Below are 19,650 nucleotides of genomic sequence, written 5' to 3' on the forward strand. Positions count from 1 at the left end.
ACTTCCTCCTTCTTCCCAAACAACAGAAAACGGGACCACTTTCATTAGCACCAAAAGGTTTTTAAATGAACAGTTCCAGGGAGCTCCTTCCAAATCATAAAATGTGAATTTTACATAAAAGTGTGTTTACAAATAGTTTCTGCTTTACACTCAGCTCTGCCCATCACTGACCAGAAGTTATATACATACAGACTAGCTCAGTAGCTTCAACCACTTGCAAGGAGACTGCAGAATTTATTTAAGAAATAAAAATAAGATTTCCTGGTTCCTAGGAATTCTCTTCAGCCTGCCGGATCCAGTCACCCGCCAGCTGCTGTAGACTCAGGAGGGCACTAAGCCTTAGGAGAGAAGGGGTACTGTGGGTGCCACCAGTCCAGGAGCCTCACACTGTGCACGGGGTCCAGCACCACCTGCACCCCCTGCTCCAGCCGGGGTTTCCTGCCGCTGCGCACGGGGGCGTCCTGGAACACCAGGCGCACGCGGTGGTGCCTCATGTCTGTGCTCACGTTGATGGTGAACTGCAGGGAGAGAGAGAGAGGCCAAGAGGTGCTTCAGGAGACCAACGTGATGGATGAACAAGAGCTCTTAGCAGCTCGCTTTTAGATTCATGTATTAGTTCTTCTGAATTGCACAAGTCTCAGGTATTTCGGGTGCTGGCGGAGCTAGAGTGAAACTGGGACTGAGGGCAGGTCGCTTGGGTTGGCAGCTTCAAATCACACAGTGATGGGGTTGGAAGGGACCTCTGGGGATCATCTAGTCCAACCCCCTGCTAGAGCAAGATCCCCTAGAGCAGATCCCACAGGAAAACATCCAGGTGGGTCTGGAATGTCTCCAGAGGAGACTCCAGCACCTCCCTGGGCAGCCTGTCCCAGGGCTCTGCCACCCTCACACCATTTTCTTACATTTAGGTTAAACCTCCTGTGCTCCAGTTTGTGCCCCTTGTCCTGTCACAACAGTGCCAGGTGTGGACATGAAAGCAACTGGCTGTCAGAGGAAATCTGGATGTCAGTGCCCTACTCTTCAGTGAGGCCAGCCTGACCCTCAGGTGGGCAGCAGCCACTTCTGAAGCCCTGACTTACCAGTAGAGCCACAGGTGCAGCCCCACATTTTACCACTGCTCCTGCCTGAGCACACCTGCTGTGCTGCTCTCTGATCAGCCTGGGGAGCTTGGTTCCACAGCTGCTCCTTCTCCCAGCAGTCAGAGACCATATGTACATTGAAAGAGTTTGCCCACAGAAGTTTTTGCTCTCAGATTTTACTGGTGTAAGGTTAGGAGACACTTTCTGGAGTAAGGAAGACCTCCTCTTCTGCATCCCCACCTCTTGTACCCTGCTGGACATCTGCCTCAATACTGCACAGTCACAGCTCCTTGCAGGTTCATCTAAATCAGCTGTATTTGCTGCACCAAATGGGGAAGAGGACTTTTTACCAGGGCATGGAGTGAGAGAACAAGGGGGAAGGGATTAAAACTGGAAGAGGGGACATTTAGGTTGGACATCAGGAGGAAATTCTTTAGTGTGAGACACTGGCCCAGGTTGCCCAGGGAAGCTGTGGCTGCCCCATCCCTGGCAGTGTTGAAGGGCAGGTTGGATGGGGCTTGGAGCAGTCTGGGCTGGTGGGAGGTGTCCCTGCCCATGCAGGGGGTTGGATCTAGATGACCTTTAAGGTCCCTTCAAACCCAAACCAGTCTGGGATTCTATGATGGAAACACAGAAGCTAAGCTGAGGAGATCCTCAGCTTTTCCTCAGGAACCTTAGGATTCCCAGAACTGGTCTGCTGATGCAGCAGTGTGATTCACACACTACCAAACAGTGTCCTCTCCATCTCCTACACAAACTGCATGTGCAAGGCTGACCTGGCAGCTTTCTCCAACACTTACCAAGGTAAATGTCATGCCCATGACTATTGGCACAAATATGAAGTTGAAGGTGGTGATCTGCAGCAGACAGCAATCCTGATCCGGATTCGTGTGGACTTCTTCATACTGGATGGGTGGCTGAAGACCTCTGCAACACTTGCTTTTGAATCTGGGAGACTTGAAAGAGAGAGAGACACTTATTTAGCTAAGCAGGAACCTGGGATGGGAGCTTGGCAGCTTCTCAGTGATGCTGACTGGCAGGTTCTCAGGACATTCCCACCCATTTAGGCAGAGCATGACATCAACATCAAAAGCCATCACTCAGGACAGGCAATTTGCAGGACAATTTAGAGGGGAAAGCTGCAGCATTCCCAAGGTTGCCTGAAACAATTTTCTTCTCCTGAGACCCATTACAGGAGGTTCTCAGTGCCTGTGTTGGCTTTCTTCACTTCCCTGGGAAATCTTTCCAATGGCAAAACATCAAGTTTCAGATTTTGATCTGTATTTTGACCACTGAAATCAAACAGTCTGTTTCTTGGTAGCAATCAGAGGCAATGACCCAAAGATTAGATTATTTGGGGTAACAAATGAGCCACATCTTACAGAAAAGAAAGGACACCAAACAAGGAAATCAAAAAGTAGGATTCTAAATGTCTTGGTAATCCAGCCCAAAAATTCAGTGTAGTTTCAGTACTTTAGTTTACCAGGGGAGTCAAGAGTTTCCATGTATTGTCTGAATGCATAGAAAGTTGGTACCTTCCTTTCTCCCACTCAGAAAAGTCATTACTGCTTCAAAAGAAAGTCACAGCCATTCTGGCTCTTCTTTCATACCTGCTTTTTGAACTTGAAGTTGAACTCCCACATTGCTTCTTGTCTGTTCCCTTCAATCTTTTTGCACCAGAAAAGCAGACACTGAGGTGGAAAAAAAAGAAAAAGAAACATAAAACTATGAAACCCTTGGAGGCACCACTTGAAATAAGTTTTAGAACAGCATAAAGGCTTCCAATTACCAACACAATTACACGGGAGCAGTTAGGAGCCATTTATTCAAATTAATCATGTTCAAAGAACACACTCAGCAGTTTAGGTCTCTCAGTTTCAAGGCAGTCAAACTCCTCACAGAATCATTCTGGTTGGAAAAGACCTTTAAGATCAACGAGTCCAACCATCACGCAACCAGGTGACAAAACAGGCAGCCACTGATGTGCTGAAGAGAACAATCCCATTGCTTAATGTGTCCCTTTCCTAAGGCAGGAGATGAGCAGTAACAAAGCACCCATTCCCCCCCACCCTCCACCAAGAACTCCCAATGAACTGGACTCCAAACAGGACTAAAAAGTGAGGAACAACTGAACACAGAATAAGGATCAAGAAGGAGAGAACCCAGAGGGAAACACAAAGGCCAGAACATCAGCTGTGAGGTGACAGGTGAGACAGCTCCTAAACCACTGAGGTGTCAAAAGAAGGTCTTGACCACACAAAGCACCGACCAACATACCTCAGAGCAAACCCAACACTGCCAGGACAGCAGAGTCTGACCAACCTCCTGTCCCTTGTTAAAGAAAATGAGAAAAGGTCCTCAAACCACAACAGAGGTAACCAGCACTGCTCTGCCATGCACACACACACCAGGAGCTCTCCAGTTGATCACTGCCTGGGCCACAGGATCCATCCCAGTATGCAGCACTCCTCCGAGAGCAGGAATCTCAGCAGAACTCCTGGGTTAAACTAAGCAGGAGGGAAATTCCCTGAGTCCCAGTGAGTAGAAGCAACCAGCCTTCAATGGCCAAGGAAAGATCCTGGTAAGTAAGCCCATCCATCCCTGGAAGTGTTTCCACACCACGGATGCCAGCCCACCACAGCTGGTCTTATCTTTTAACAGTGTCAGCAGGAAAAGAAAGAATAGTACAGGTAGAGACACCTCTTTGTGATCCAAACAGTCTCTCCTACCCTAGAGAAGGCCTGACGGGGTTGCAGGGTGAAGCACACATTTCATTGCACTCCAGGATAGGGTGTCCTCAACTGAATCAAAGCCAGAGCCCACCTCCATCACGGGGGCATAATTAGAGACTATGGATGAGACCCTTTACTCCAACTCTGAACCATGTCCATAAACAAAAGTCCTTAAAGGACCTTTACCTCAACAGTCTTCACCAGATGAACAACAAAGCTGTGAGGAGTCAAGCTCAGAACCACTTGTCAAGTACCCTCCACCTGGGAGGAGTGGCCTTCAATTTTTCCTGATAAAAACGTTCTCCAGATCTTTTTTTCAACTCAGGTGAGCAGCAGATGCTGCTGAGTTTAACTCGTGGCATTTGTAGTTCACCTCCAGAGCCAGCCTGGCCTAGCAGCTCGTGGGGTGACGGCAAGTAGTGAAGCACAAAAGGTCAGTACCTCCTAAGGGGCAGAGGATCCGTCCTCGGCTCAGCCGTCCTGCCCTTCAGACGCGCCGTGCGGCCTCCCGCTCCGCCCAAAAGAACGGGGTGTCTTTAAAGGGCAAACACCTCTGCTGACACCATAACGGCTCCAGTCCCACACAAGCTAGGCTAGGGAAAGAAAAAAGGAAATTAAAGAGGAAAAGCTGGATTCAGTAACACCCGGGCTGGGCTCTCCTCTTGCCACATGCAGTTTACGCAGGCATCTGCCGTTAGTGTCAACGACCCGTGAAGGTGAAACCAAAGCCCAGGAAAGCAGGAACTTGAGGAGGACACCTCAGCTCCTCCTCCACACCCTCTGTGTCCAGGCACTTCAGTGACAGAGACACAGGCAGAGCTCAGGGTCTTGTGATGCTGTAGTACAGCAAAACCAGACTCAGGATGGCTCTTTTATGCTCCAAGGGGTTAGGTCAAACCTCTACTGTTCTACAAAAGCCTCCTCACCGTTTAATTTCCTTTTTCAAAACCTCTTCTCAGACTGTTAGTACAGTAGCAGCACCAGCAGTGGGCACCAAAGCCGTTATGATGTCAACATGAATGCTTCCCAAATGCCAACCCTGCCAGCAACACCTCAGGGCTCCCAGCCCTTACAGATCTGAGTGGTGGTAGGGAGTCAGCCTCAGAAGAACTAAGTTGGAATTGCCTGAAAATGTTTTGCTTTTGAGTTTTAAGAAAGATTATATTCAAACTGGGGATTCAGGAAGAGAAGGAAGAGCTCTGGATGCAGAGAGAAGACTACACAGAGCTGTGTGCTCTGCTCTTGCTCTGCAGCACCACCTGCTTATGGTACTGCTGGATGCTCCCTAAGTGCATGATACAGTTTTCCAGTATCAACCCAGGGAGAGGAAGGAAGAAAGGAGGAATGCCACGTACAGGTAGGTGAGGTTGCTCTAATTTGCATGGAAAAGTACAACTGTTGAACCAAAGCCACTTCAGTTTGGCTCCAAAAACCTGAATCCACAGGTTTTTGACATCGGATTTGGAGGGTGGAGAATTCACACTGTTGCTTAAGCTGCTCACAGAGAATCAGCCACTGCAAATCACAACCAAACGAGGGACACGGAGGCATTTCAGAGTTAATGGTCAACAGCAATGAAAGAGGAATGGATATGCAAGTGCTCCAAGCTGAGACAGCAAAGGGAATTGCCTGCCCAGACCAGAGACAAGCCCTTTGCAGCCCAACACAAGTGCAGCCCCAGTCCCCAAGCAGACACTTGCTCTGCAGGTTTGCCATGCTCACAACCTCACTGCCCTCCCCGGCCCAACACCAAGGACAATGGAGCACCTACAGGAAGGCAGGGTGACACCAGTCCCTTCCAGGGGCTATCAGTGTCACCTCTGATTTCTCCTAATCCCTGCTACAGAGAGAGCATGTATTCTGGCAGACAGTGCCAGAATAAAGCAGAAGATACAAAGGCTGATCCTACTGCAACCTCCTTCCAGCAATTAATCTGCAACAGAGGAGAGAGCAGCAAACACCCCTGGCAGTGCTGACATTCAGTGAAGAAAGTGCCTTTTTGCTGATTACACAGATGTTCAGGTAGGACTTAGGCAGAAGTTACCCAGAAGAGTAACCAGAATCCTCTGCAGCAGCAACTATAGAGATACAAGTAACCAGCAGTTTTTAAAAAATCACTACTCAGAGTGACCAATCCCCCTACCCCCAGGCTTCACTGGTGACCACCTGAGCATCATCTATGTTTCTTCTAGAAAAAGAACCAAGAAGCCAGAAGGAGCAACATCTCAGACTCAGCCAGCTTCCTCAGTGATTCCACTTACTCTGGAATTTTTTAAAGTGCTAGGAGTACTGTCTGGAATAGCTGGGTTCCTGGAGACCCGGGAGGCGAAGGGCTCGTACATGTGGTACAGCGACCGGATGACGCAGGCACGGAGACAGTGCAGCTTCTCCATGGACTCGGGCCGCAGGCGCAGGGGCAGGTAGGCATCCAGACTGTAGTGCCTGAAAGGCCAAGGACATAGACACATGCTGGAGGGTCAGAAATACCAGGGACAGGCAGAAGGGAGTTATGAAGAGATTAATGTTGAGAGAAAACTGGATGTCTGATGGATCAGAGGACCTCTGGTCAACTCGGAGTGCTTGTTGTACATGAAACCACGGGGCGGCCTCAGAGACTTGACATGTAAGCACATCATGCTGAAGGTCTCCAGTAAGGGAAGGCTGAGGGGAGACCTCACAGTGGCCTTCCAGTCCCTGAAGGGGCTCCAGGAAAGATGGGGAGGGACCTGGGACAAGGACATGGAATGATAGGACGAGGGGGAATAGATTACAACTGGAAGAGGAGACATTTAGGTTGGACATTAGGAGTCTGAGGGTGGTGAGACCCTGGAACAGGTTGCCCAGGGAAGCTGTGGCTGCCCCATCCCTGGCAGTGTTGAAGGGCAGGTTGGATGGGGCTTGGAGCAAACTGGTCTAGTGGGAAGTGTCCCTGCCCATGGCAGGGTGGATGGAACTAGCTGATCTTTAAGGTCCCTTCCAACTCAAACCATTCCATGATCCTATGATTCTATGACTGTGTGCTTGCAGACAACTGCCTGAGAAGTCTGAATGCTTGAGCTCCAGGGTCAATACTTGACCAGGAGCCTTCACTTGGGAACTAACAAACAGGGGTGAGGATGACCATGGCTGCTATTTGCTCTGTACTCCTGCTTCCACCTCCTGGGCAAGTATTGTATTTACAAGAAATGTAAATTAAACATTCTGCCCTGAAGGCAAGTCCAAGCGACATGCACGTGGACAACAGGGTTTGTTTGAAGTTGTAACCATCTCTTTGTTGCTCTTATTTATAACTTACTTCTGCTGCTGAGGCAGCTCCAAAATGCCTTCATTTCTCTCAGGCCACTCCAATTACAGGGAGGTGGCCATGATCAAAGCCTGAGGCAGGGTGTTTGCCTCTCTCACTAAGGTAACGGCACTGACCTTACCTAAGTACTTTGAGTGCCCTACACACCAAGCACAGGGTTACAAAGAGGAGTGTGCAGGCCATGGCAAGCAGAAACCACACAATGCTTTGAGATTTTATACAGAACACCCAGGAGTCCCCCACACAGCTCCACTTCCAGCCCCAAAGCACATGCAGGATATCCCAACCCCTTGCCAAATGACGCCCACATCACCATGTCAATACACAAACATGACAGGACCCACAGGGAATGATTCCCTTATTTACAGAGCTGGTCACTGTTGAAACCTCCTACAAAGAGTTTAACAATGCTCTGGAGTCTCACCTTCTGTAGAGCCTGGTCCAAAAGGCAGCAGTGCAAGTAACAGTCCAGGCTTTCTTGCAAATCAAAGAAAACCGGACAATGTCTTCAGGGCGAATGTAGGAAGCCAAGAGCAGCCAGATGTCGATGGGGTACTCCTCTCCTCCTCCCCCCTCGGGGTTGTCTAAATGCAAGGCAGGAATGTTAGAGCATGAAATCACCCCTCTGGCAAGTCACAGCTAGAGGGGTGTGTTTTACTGCTGGTAGCACAGGGTAAGCAGCTGAAATGTGTATATACACAGTGAGCCAAACTAGCCCAAGTTGGTACAACTTTGTTATCCCTGTCACTGGTTTTCAGCAGGCACCTGCCTGCCCACACAGCCCAATCCTTGGCTGGATCATGGAGTGGTTTGGGTGGGAAGGGGCCTTAAAGATCATCTAGATCCAACCCCCTGCATGGGCAGGGACACCTCCCACCAGCCCAGGTTGCTCCAAGCCCCATCCAACCTGCCCTTCAACACTGCCAGGGATGGGGCAGCCACAGCTTCCCTGGGCAACCTGGGCCAGGGTCTCACCACCCTCACAGCAAAGAATTTCCTCCTCATCTCCAACCTCAATCTCCCTCTTCCAGTTTTCATCCATTCCCCCTTGTCCCATCACCCCCTGCCCTTGCCAAAAGTTCCTTCCCAACTTTCTGAGGATAAATGCCCTCCTTTTATCCCTGTGCACTCTATACCAAGTGGTAGTTCCAAGGAATAACTCAGGCTGGAGGGGGTCTCTCTGGAGGTCTCCAGTCCAAACAGCCCAGTTCAAAACAGGTTGAATTAGGTCATTTTGTTCAGCATCCTGTCCAGTCAAGTTCTGACTGTATCCAAGGATGGGAACCCCACAGCTTTTCCAGATCCTGTTTCAATGCTTGACCCCTTAACAGCTCAAATGAAACATGGAAGTGGAGAAATAAAAATCAGAAGGCAAACACTTCATGTAAAGGAGGGTCAAGCTCATGCATTTTTAATTAAAAAAAAAATGCTTTACCATACAAATTCCTGAACATTCAGACACTGCCAACCTTGTCAATTCTTTGTTTAAAAAGTCAGGGCATTTTTGGAGGAGCTCTGCTAGAGAGGGCAAGCAATTCTCTTCTGCAGCTAGATAGTCAGCTGCTTTTCTTAAATGTGGAATTTCATTAAAGCTTCTTTGGATGGAAGACTCATAAAGCTGTTCAGATGAACAGAAAGGCCTGTTCTTCCTCCCAGAGGTGTCAGAACTGCTCAACCAGAACTGAAGGTTCAGAAACTCCTTTCACTCCTGAAGCGATTTGAAGTTCCCACCACACGTTTTTCAATAGATACTGCTCCAACTTTAGGAGAAAAAAAATTCCTTTAAAGAACATGAATAGCTGAATCCTGAGAGTTGGGAACACTGAGAAAAGAAAATGTGCAACTCGTACACAGTCCTAACAGAAAAAACTACTGGGAAGTTTGTGAACATGTGGCACCAGGGAGGTGTTTGAGAACTTGAGGGTGCCAGATCTAATGCCAAGACAGCACAAGGGGCAGCACTTTACCCTCATGTGATAATTGCCATGGCTAGTGCCAAGGAAAGCTCTGGATGTCAGCACTTTCCTACAGCACTATGGACTGATGGCAGCACACCCACTGCAGGCTGTAACATCCACTCTGCTCTTCCAGCTGACTCCAGAAGCCCTCAGAGTCCTGAACTGCAGACCACAGCCAGAACCACCATTGGTCTATTCCCATTTCTTCTTCCCTCAACACTTAGCAGAAATAAGCCAAGGTGGTAGAACAGAATACTGCCTTCCCAGCCTCCCAACTCCCATAACTCTAGCCATTCAGATACTCTTATTTTCCCAGAATTCCCAAACACATCTTAATAAATGAGATTAAACTTCTACCCCAGAGGAGCACTATGCATCTATTGTCTGTAGTGGAAGTTCATGTCTTAAACAAGTAAGTATCAGTATCAATAATGTTCAATATTTTAATACTTAAAAGTTGAGTATTAATAAAGTCAAGTTCAAGAAACCAAGTTAAAATCGGTTTCTCAACCTGAAAATAACCTGTTAAGTACAAACCCCTGCAGGATTCCTCAGTGCAGCAAAACAGTTTATAACTTTATTGCAAATTTCTTCCAGGAGAGTTGCACAAAGTGTAACTGCTGCAGGATACAGCTCCCTGGAATTAAGTTACTATGATGCCACTAGGGCCAAATTCTCTTCCTTGCTAGAAAAAGAGATCTCAGCTCATTTGTAACAAACCACAGACTTGGAAACATCCTGAAGGCAGAGCATGGATTTTGTCAACCAAGACATCATAGACACAGCAGCACTGTTTCCCCAAAGCAAACCCTGCTTTCACCAACATGTGTCCAATGAAGTAATTATGTGTTCAGTGGCAAAGTTTCACCAACTCTTTGTGTGGCATTTTAGAGCAGTTTTCTAAGGCTGAGAAAAGTTTACTGAAAAGAAGGAGCCCTCAGGCTTCCATTCCCAAAGCTCTGCCTTGTGAAAGGACACCACCTCTGGGATCCTCTGCAGGTTTAAAAAGGATTTCATCCTTGGCATTTCTTTGTGCACATACAAGTTACAAAATGCCCAGAAGAGCCCCAGGATAAGGAAGTAGCGGATGCAGAAGAAGCCCCCTCAGAGACCACACACCTTTGTGCCTTTTGCTCTTCTTTTTTCTGGACGTGGTTCTCCCATTGATGCTTTCCTTTGTGTCCATTTCATCGCTGCTGTCACAAGATTCTCCTGACACAGAGAGAACTTCCTCAGCAGGAACACAAGAGGCTTCCAAACCACAGAGGGATTTGACTAGAAAAAGAAGCAACAAGACAGTAAGCAGACCAGATGAGAGGAAAAGGTGCTCTAACTTCAGGAAGGACTGCAGTGGAGAAGAAAGGACACACCAACTGCATGGAGTGACACAAGCAAATCCCAGGCTGAGGATTGCCTTGTCAGGGAAAGATTAGTGGTGAGTGAATTGGAAACATAATTATTCAGCTCGGTGCTTTAAAGAATGAACAATGAGGATGATCACCAGCACATTATGCAGATGATGCCACTGGTTTAGTGGAAGCTGTTGGCAGTTCTGAATAAAACAACAGGCTCTTTTTCTCCAGTGCTAACTGGTTCCCCTGCATACCAGAGCCTCCTTCCCTGACCACCTGCACAGAGCCAGCACCTCCTCTGTAATTGTTCTGTGAACACAGAGAAGATCCACACCCTCCTCAGCAGGATGGACAGATCCTGGGGCTGGTGACACACAATCCATCAGCAATAAAACTCAGTGCCAAGCACACAGGAGAGCTTATCCTGGAGTTCAGTGAAGGGAAAGACTCTGGCCTAACAAGGAAAACAGCAAATTGAGTTTCCTTTGGGTTTTTTTACTGCCTCTAGGGCACACATCCCTGTTAGGGAACAGTATTTTAACACTTGGTATAGAATAAAAACCTGATGTAGTATTAAAACTTGAAATAGTATTTTTAAAACTGAGGGCTCATTAGGGCAGAAAAATACACATGTGAGGCAGTAATGACAGATGTGAAGAGGAAAGGTGCAGCCCTGTGTGAGGCACTGCCAGACTCAGACCAGCACAACAAACACTTTGCAAATAGTCTGGAAAATCCATTCAAGAAAGATGAATTTCAACCATTTAATGCACTGGGTGAAGAAAAGGACTCCTACCAAGAGGCACCTCACCATGTCAGAGGGGGCTTCCACTGCCCCAGCTTTTCTAACCCAGCATGAACTGAATCACAGAATGTTTGGGGTTGGAAGGGACCCTGAATGATCATCTGGTCTAACCCCTGTGTCAGGGCAGGATCATCTAGAGTAGGTTACACAGGAACTGAAGGCCAGGAACGTTCTATACATCACAGTTATGGTCACCAGGGCCACTGGAGAGGGAGAGCAAGACGTGGCACTGGAATTACAAGGACAGCATAGCAGAAAAAAAAACCAACAATAAAAAAAAGATCAGGAACTGACCATAAATAAATTCAGGTGAGAGAAGTTCTTGTTTCTAACCACAGAAAAAGCTTCTGAAATGGTAATGCAGAGGAGGAAAAGAGACATAAGGTATAGCCTGACTGTACCCACTGACTGGAGATACTTTCAGTGCTTTGCTGAACCAGTTCTACCTCACTTTGCAGTTTGGTGTGAGAACTGTGTGTGTTGGTGACAGTGGTACCTGTCCCTGGCAAACCACAGAACCATCACAGAACGGGTTGGGTTGGAAGGGACCTTCAAGATCATCTAGATCCAACCCCCTGAACGGGCAGGGACACCTCCCACCAGCCCAGGCTGCTCCAAGCCCCATCCAACCTGCCCTTCCAATTTTAATCCATCCCTCTCATCCCATCCCTCCCTGCCCTTGTCCCAAGCCCCTCCCCAGCTTTCCTGGAGCCCCTTCAGGCACTGGAAGGTGCTCTAAGGTCTCCCTGGAGCCTTCTCTTCTCCAGGCTGAACACCTCAACTCTCCCAGCCTGTCTCCAGAGCAGAGCTGCTCCAGCCCTCCCATCATCTCCGTGGCCTTCTCTGGACTCTCTCCAGAAGCTCCATGTCCTCCTTGTTGAGGGTCCAGAACTGGACACAGTTCTCCAGGTGGAGTCTCACCAGAGCGGAGTAGAGGGATTGAACCACCTCCTTTAAATCATACTGCCCTCTCCTCTTACAAGCAAAAAGAAGATAAACAGATGACAACAGGAATGGCAGCAAGTTATGACATCAAATGCAACCTAAGCAATTGGACAAAATTGACAAAAGCCTCAGACAGAGGTTCAGAAAAGGAAACCACCACACTATGAAGGCAAGATCATCATCTGAGTTGACAGCCCAAGTCCACTGACACTGAATCACACCTCACTGCAGTCCTGCAGAGGCACCTCCTCTTCCTCTCACAGTCCTGGCCCCCACCCCATCCCTGGGGTTACGATGGGGAGGAAAAGAGCTCAGAAAAATTCCTCCCTGTGAAGCTCCCTGCTTGGTCAGACACACGTGGCCTGGTGTTCACTTGGAGCCAAGAGACAAGAGGTTAATGAGGCCAAAGGCTGAAGCTCTGGGAGCAGAGGCTGCTGTCCCCTCCCAGCTGCCTGCTGTCCCCAGGGCACCAGATAAGGCTGCACCACACATCATGACTGTACCAGATAAGGCTGTAGCACAGGAAGGGGCTCCAGAGAGATCCTGAGGACATCCTGAGATGCCTGCACTGCAGGGAACAGAGGAGTGGGAGGCAGGGAGCTGCTGTGCCCTGGAGCCATCAGAGGGGGGTTTAGGAAGGGTTAAAGCCCAAGCAGGTGATGCTGGATGCATCAGGGCTGGGCAGGGAGAAAGAGAAGACAGAGAGGGGCAGGTTGGGTGCTGAAGTGCAGTACTTGGTAGGAGTGCCCCAAAGAGGGAGGACAGAGGGTGAACAGGAGGGGGAATGGGGAGACCCCCACCCTGTTCCCAAGGAGGCAACAAAAGAGGGAGGTGCCCTGATCTGAAAGCCTCGAGAAGCAGCAGCTTCAAAGGATACCCACCAGCACCACCACCTCAAACAGCTTCCCTGTGACAGACACTCACGTAAAGAACATGTTTCCTTTAAACGTGAGATTTCAGCAACGTAATGAGTTTTCCTGTATGAATCATGGAATGGTTTGGGTGGGAAGGGACCTTAAAGAACATCTAGTTCCACCCCCCTGCATGGGCAGGGACACCTCCCACCAGCCCAGGCTGCTCCAAGCCCCATCCAACCTGCCCTTCAACACTGCCAGGGATGGGGCAGCCACAGCTTCCCTGGGCAACCTGGGCCAGGCTCTCACCACCCTCACAGCAAAGAATTTCCTCCTCATATCTCACCTCAAGCTCCCTCTCCCAGTTTTCATCCATCACCTTCATCCCATCCCTCCCTGCCCTTGTCCCAAGCCCCTCCCCAGCTTTCCTGGAGCCCCTTCAGGCACTGGAAGCTGCTCTAAGGTCTCCCTGGAGCCTTCTCTTCTCCAGGCTGAACACCCCAACTCTCCCAGCCTGGCTCCAGAGCAGAGCTGCTCCAGCCCTGGGATCATCTTTGTGGCTCCTCTGGACTCTCTCCAGGAGCTCCATGTCCCTCCTGTGTTGGGGACCCCAGAACTGGTCACAGAAGGGTTCAGCCATCCCTGTCAATGTAACATTCACCTTCAAGATGTGTGACCAGCTACATTAGAGAGCTGAGGTCTAAACATTAACATTTCTCCAGCAAACAGGGTGTGTTACTCTGGCTGCTGCCAGCAGCTAAACACCAAGAAGGAAGTAGATAACTAAATATTGCAACACCTTTCCAGGAAATTGCTTGTTTACACAGTTCACCATGGAAAAGCAGCAGCCTTAAAAGACCTTGCAGCATGGGGTGAGGGGAACACATTTGTCAGAACTATCACAACCTTATTCCCACTCCAATGAACTTCACCTGATAATAATGCTGGCTACAGCTTTATTTAAGTAATAAAGTCTCCTACCATGTTATTTTCTGTTTCAAGCAGGAGATAACACCCATTAGTTAATAGAAAGAGCCCTTTCAGGCACTAACAAAGACTCAGCAATTCTTACTGGATTCCCAACAGGCTTTCTGCAAAACCTCTTAAGATCCTGAGCACCCAGCTCTGCAGAGGAACAGACTCATTTTCAGGCACCAAACAAAGCAGACTTTCCCAGGTCATGGAGGGGGAGTTTCCCACAGCATGCAGAGGCCAGCAGCAGAGGGGAGCAGCCTGGGGAAGGCTGGCTCCACGAGGTAGACTCACCTTCCTGCTGAACTGCATTGGCTACAGCTTTTTTCACCCGTCCAGATTTCACCACAGCCGGGTCTGAGTTAGCATAATCTGCCACCGTCACTGCAGGAGAGCCAGGAGAAAGGGTGTCAGCAGGATTAGGGATTACAAGGGAGGGGATTGATGGGCTAAGAGCCACCATCCCTCGAGGAGACGATCCACACGGGAACACAGGCTTGAGCAGGAGGTGCAGAAGCAGGAAAAGGAGCCCCTGCTGAGCAGAGGGGGCCAGAAGCCCCGGCCAGACCTGTAACCCAACCCATCCATCTGCCAGGCCGAGGGACCCACCCTCCTGCCCAGGTCTCTCTCTGCCTCCACCAACACCAAACCCCATTACCCCCTCTCGCCTAACTCAAGCCTGGCTGATCCTCCCGGCCCGGCCCAGCCCCCTCCTCTGCAGACCAGGACGGCTCCTTCCCCCAGGCCAGATCTCCCACCTCCACCTGGAGGAAGCTCACCCCACCCACAAGCCCGGGCGGGCCCTGCTCCCCTCCCCAGCTCCTCTCACCGCGGCCAAGCCCAGGTTCCTCAACACCTCGGGCGAGGCCACGTCCTCCTCCAGGCCCCGATCCGGGCCCGGCCTCTCTTCTCCAGCCCAGGCCGGCTTCCCCCGGCAGGGCCGGACCCCGCTCCCCTCAGCCCTGGCCTGGCTCCCCTGGCCCCTCGGCCGCCGCTCACGGCGCGGTCTGACCCCGCTGCTCTTGGACCCCGACCCGCCGCCGGCTCCCCCGGCTGCCCAGAGGCCCCGCTCCCCTCAGGCCCCGCTCCCCTCAGGCCCCGCTCCGGGCCCAGCACCGCTCCGGGCCCAGCACCGCTCCCCCCCCCAGCCACCCCGCTCCTCACCGCGCTCGGAGCACACGTCGTCGGCGCGGAACTTGAGGCGCTTGCGGGCGGCCCTGCGGGGCATGGCGGCGGCGGGGCGGCCGCGCGGGGCCATGTCCGGCCCGGGCCGGCACCGGGAGCAGGCGGGGCCCGCCCCGCGCCCGCGCCGCGCGTCACCCGCGCGCGACACCGGCGCCGCTGTGACGTCACGGCCCGGGGTGACACCCCCCCCCCCCTCCAGGTGTTGGGATGATGGGATCGTGGGATGATGGGATCGTGGGATGATGGGACCATGGAATGATGGGATCATGGAATGATGGGATCGTGGAATGATGGGATCATGGAATGATGGGATCATGGAATGATGGGATCGTGGAATGATGGGATCATGGGACGATGGGATCGTGGGATGTTGGGACCAGGGAATGTTGGGATCGTGGAATGTTGGGATCATGGGACGATGGGACCAGGGAACGATGGGATCGTGGGATGTTGGGACCATGGAGTGATGGGATCATGGGACGATGGGATCATGGAATGACGGGATCATGGAATGACGGGATCATGGAATGATGGGATCGTGGGATGATGGGACCAGGGAATGATGGGATCATGGGACGATGGGATCATGGGATGACGGGATCATGGAATGATGGGACCAGGGAACGATGGGATCATGGAATGTTGGGATCATGGGACGATGGGATCGTGGGATGTTGGGACCAGGGAATGTTGGGATCGTGGGATGTTGGGACCAGGGAATGTTGGGATCGTGGAATGTTGGGATCATGGGACGATGGGACCAGGGAACGATGGGACCAGGGAATGTTGGGATCATGGAATGATGGGACCAGGGAACGATGGGATCATGGAATGATGGGATCATGGGACGATGGGATCGTGGGATGTTGGGACCAGGGAATGTTGGGATCATGGAATGATGGGACCAGGGAACGATGGGATCATGGAATGATGGGATCATGGGACGATGGGATCATGGGACGATGGGATCATGGAACGATGGGATCATGGGATGACGGGATCATGGAACGATGGGATCACGGAATGATGGGATCATGGAGTGATGGGATCATGGGATGACGGGATCATGGAATGATGGGATCATGGAATGATGGGATCGTGGAACGATGGGATCGTGGAACGTGGAACGATGGGATCGTGGAACATGGGACCATGGAATGATGGGACCATGGAATGATGGGACCATGGAATGATGGGATCATGGAACGACGGGACCATGGAACGATGGGTGGGAAAAGCCCTCCCAGCTCAGGCCCAGCCCTGCACCGTCCCCCTCGGCGCCTCGCCTGCCCGCGGTGCCGCCTCCCGGGCGGCCTGTTCCAGTCCCTTTCTGTGGGGAAATGTTCCCTCACGTCCAGCCCGAACCTCCCTCCAGCCACTTGAGCCCCTTCCCTCCTGTCCTGTCGCTGGTGCCCGGGAGAGGAGCCCAGCAGCCACCTCACCACAGCCTCCTCTCAGGCAGTGAGAGCCAGCAATGGGCTCTCCCCTCAGCCTCCTCTCCAGGCTGAGCAGCCCCAGCTCCCTCAGCCTCTCCTCATCAGACCTGTTCTCCAGACCCTCATCAGCCTCGTTGCCCTTCTCTGCCTCCTCTCCAGCACCTCCATGTCCTTCCTATCCTGCGGTGCCCAAACCTGCCCCCAGAACTCGAGGTGCAGCCCCACCAAGGCTGAGCAGAGGGGCAGGATCACCTCCCTGGTGCTGCTGGTCACACTGTTCCTGCTGCAGGCCAGGGTGGTGGTGGCCTTCTTGGCCACCTGGGCACACACTGGCTCATGTACAGCCCCCTGGTTCATCAGCAGCCCCAGGTCCCTCTGCTGGGCAGCTCCAGACACTCCTCCACAAGCCTGTAGAGCTGCCGGGGGTTGTTGTGGCCCAAGGGCAGGACCCAACGTGTGGCCTTGTTGAAACTCCTGCCACTGTCCTTGGCCCATCCATCCAGGCTGCCCAGGTTCTGCAGAACCTCCTGCCCTCCAGCAGATCGACACTCCCACCCAACTCAGTGTCACCTGCAGAGTGACTGAGGATGCAGGCTGTCCCCTCATCCAAACCATCCATGAAGATGGGAAACATCAGGTTATGGCAGGGGGATTCAGGTTATGGTCGGGCTTGATGATCCTCAAGGTCCCTTTCGACCAGGATGATCCTATAATCCCAGTAAGAACAGCCCCTGTGTGGGGCAGGGGGGGAATGGCCCCACCAGTTCTCCCAGTAGGGAGGATCCCCCCCATAGTGAGGGTCTCTGAGGTACTTGTCCCCCCACAGTAACGAGGGCACTTGAGGGGTTTCCCCCCGTTGTCCTTCCTGTGATGAGGGTCTCTAAGGTAACTGCCCCCTGTCCCCCCAGGAGCAGGGACCTCTGAGCCAGTTGACCCCCAGTCCTCCCAGTAATGAGGGCCTCTGAGGCAATTTCTGTCCCCCCATCCTCAGTCCTCCCAGTAACAGGGACGTCTGAGGTGCTTGCACCACCTCCCAGTCCTCCCAGTAACGAGGGGCTGCCCTTCCAGTACCAAATACCTCTGAAATGATGGTCTGTTATCACCCCCAGTCTTCCCAGTAATGAGAGGCTGCGAGGCCATTTTACCCCCCCCAGTAAGAACTCTCTTGCACCCACAGCCCCCTGAGCACTTCCCCGGTGCCAAAGTCTGTGTGATCCCCCTCCTGATGCTCCCCAAGATCCAGCCGTGCCCCCCACCCTGGATATCTACCCCCCACCCCCCCCAGGTGACCCACCTGAGCCCCCCCATCACCCTGCAACCCACCACCCACCTGAGACTGGGAGCACAGCCCCCCCCCCCCGGCCCCCAGTGCCCCCTGTGCAGCCCCATGGTGGGTGACACCTCTGCTGCTGGTGCAGTGACGGGTGTCACTGGCCGCCTGTGTTTACTGCTCCTTCTAGGGCGAAATCGGGTGCTGGGTGCTTGTGCAAGGGGTGATGCCCCCTCCTGCCCACCCCCCGGGGCTCAAAGAGGCTCCATGAAGAGAAAAGAGGAGCAGCAGCCCGGAGCCTGGCAGTGATCTGGGGGGCTTGTGCCCCCCTGGATGTTTGTGCCACGCTGACACAAGGGTCCCAGCTCTTACCAAGAGTCCCAGCCAGTCCTGGGGGTGTCCAAACTGGGAGACTGGTGGGGGTCCTGCTCCCCTCCTCTGGGTTTCACACCACGGTAGAAGAGCACAGCCCTGTCCCACCCTCCCTCCGCCAAGCAGCCCCCAGGGTGCTGCACCTTCCACCTGCACTTCTTTTCTAGGAGATGATCCGGCTCTGGGGAGGCCTTCAGGGATGTGGCTTCAGCTCCTGCAGCTGCTGGAGGAAGGGAACACACGAAGCTCAGAGAAATCCACGTCTCTTCTGCTTCCAGCCCTGGCCAGGAGCTAACAGTGCAGATACCTGACATTCCTGGCCATATTTCTTTACCTCAGCATTTCTTAAAATACATTAAGAGCAGTTTATATCAGCAAAGAACTTATCTGGTGGTTGAGAGGAGTTTGGATTGTCCCAGCCAGGAGAGGCCGTTCCTTGACAGGAATGTTATTTCAAATTCATCTGTTTTTAAAACTGAAGGGGAACAGTGGTTCACACAACCAGATCCTGGCACTGATGCCTTTCCCCACCTCTTTGGCAGCTAGAAAACGTTTTCCTTGGACTCCTGCTGTTCGTCGTTGTTAGTTGAGAACTGAATTATTTTTAAATGGAGAGGTTCCCTGGGCTTGGAGACCCCTGGCGTGTGGAGAAGAGGTGAAATTTTACCAGGAGGTGAAAAGGGCCACATGAAGGCACCTGCTGCTGAGCCTGCTCAGCGCCCAGACCCACGCCCGCTCCTCCGGGGGGTCGGGGGCATTTACCTGAGACCTCCCCAGAGTTTCCCAGTGGGAACACTGGGGGACGAGCCCTGGCCCTGCTGAGGGAGCTGGAGCCGCTCGTGCCCTGGTGCCCGGCTGAGCAGGGCGGGGGGGATGGCCCGGCTGGGGGGGCTGGGGCTGAGCAAGGGGAGGAGCAACATCTCCGGGGTTCAGGGGCCACAGATTAATGGCTTCTCTGCTAACGAGCCCACCCGTGGCGGGCAGGGGGTGGGGCAGGTGCAGGGGGCTGGGGGCAGGGCTGGGGCAGGGGCAGGTGCAGGGGGCAGGGGGCAGGGCTGGGGCAGGGGCAGGTGCAGGGGGCAGGGGGCAGGGGCAGGTGCAGGGGGCAGGGGCTGGGGGCAGGGCTGGGGCAGGGGCAGGTGCAGGGGGCAGGGGGCTGGGGCTGGGGGCAGGGATAGGGGGCTGGGGCAGGGGCAGGTGCAGGGGGCAGGGCTGGGTAGGGGCAGGGGGCTGGGGCAGGGGCTGGGGGCTGGGGCAGGGGGCAGGGGCAGGTGCAGGTGCAGGGGGCAGGGGCAGGGGGCTGGGGCAGGGGCAGGTGCAGGGGCAGGGGGCTGGGGACAGGGGGCTGCGGCAGGGGGCAGGGGCTGGGGCAGGGGCAGGGGCTGG

General features: G+C 52.7%; 1 protein-coding gene across 1 annotated transcript; it reads right to left on the bottom strand.

Moving 5' to 3' along the window:
* Positions 1-214: 214 nt before the first annotated feature.
* Positions 215-15,315, bottom strand: TMEM183A (transmembrane protein 183A). The gene is made up of 8 exons (XM_051639259.1): positions 15,166-15,315; positions 14,296-14,385; positions 10,193-10,348; positions 7,540-7,699; positions 6,073-6,253; positions 2,690-2,770; positions 1,880-2,035; positions 215-518 (listed from the first exon to the last, which is right to left on the bottom strand). The coding sequence occupies exons 1-8, from the start codon at positions 15,257-15,259 to the stop codon at positions 333-335; spliced, it is 1,104 nt and encodes a 367-aa protein (XP_051495219.1). The 5' UTR covers positions 15,260-15,315; the 3' UTR covers positions 215-332.
* Positions 15,316-19,650: the final 4,335 nt, after the last annotated feature.

The sequence above is a fragment of the Apus apus genome, chromosome 23, assembly GCF_020740795.1.
Source record: "Apus apus isolate bApuApu2 chromosome 23, bApuApu2.pri.cur, whole genome shotgun sequence".
Lineage (NCBI taxonomy): Eukaryota > Metazoa > Chordata > Aves > Apodiformes > Apodidae > Apus > Apus apus.

What these genes read in the sequence shown, in the direction of transcription:
- TMEM183A (XM_051639259.1), bottom strand. Translation starts at nt 15,259, where the DNA reads ATGGCCCCGCGCGGCCGCCCCGCCGCCGCCATGCCCCGCAGGGCCGCC. An exon ending in GAAGAGCAAAAGGCACAAAG is followed by an intron (nt 7,700 to 10,192) that starts GTGTGTGGTCTC and finishes CCTTGCATTTAG; the next exon opens with ACAACCCCGAGGGGGGAGGA. An exon ending in TGGGCATGACATTTACCTTG is followed by an intron (nt 519 to 1,879) that starts GTAAGTGTTGGA and finishes CTCTCCCTGCAG; the next exon opens with TTCACCATCAACGTGAGCAC.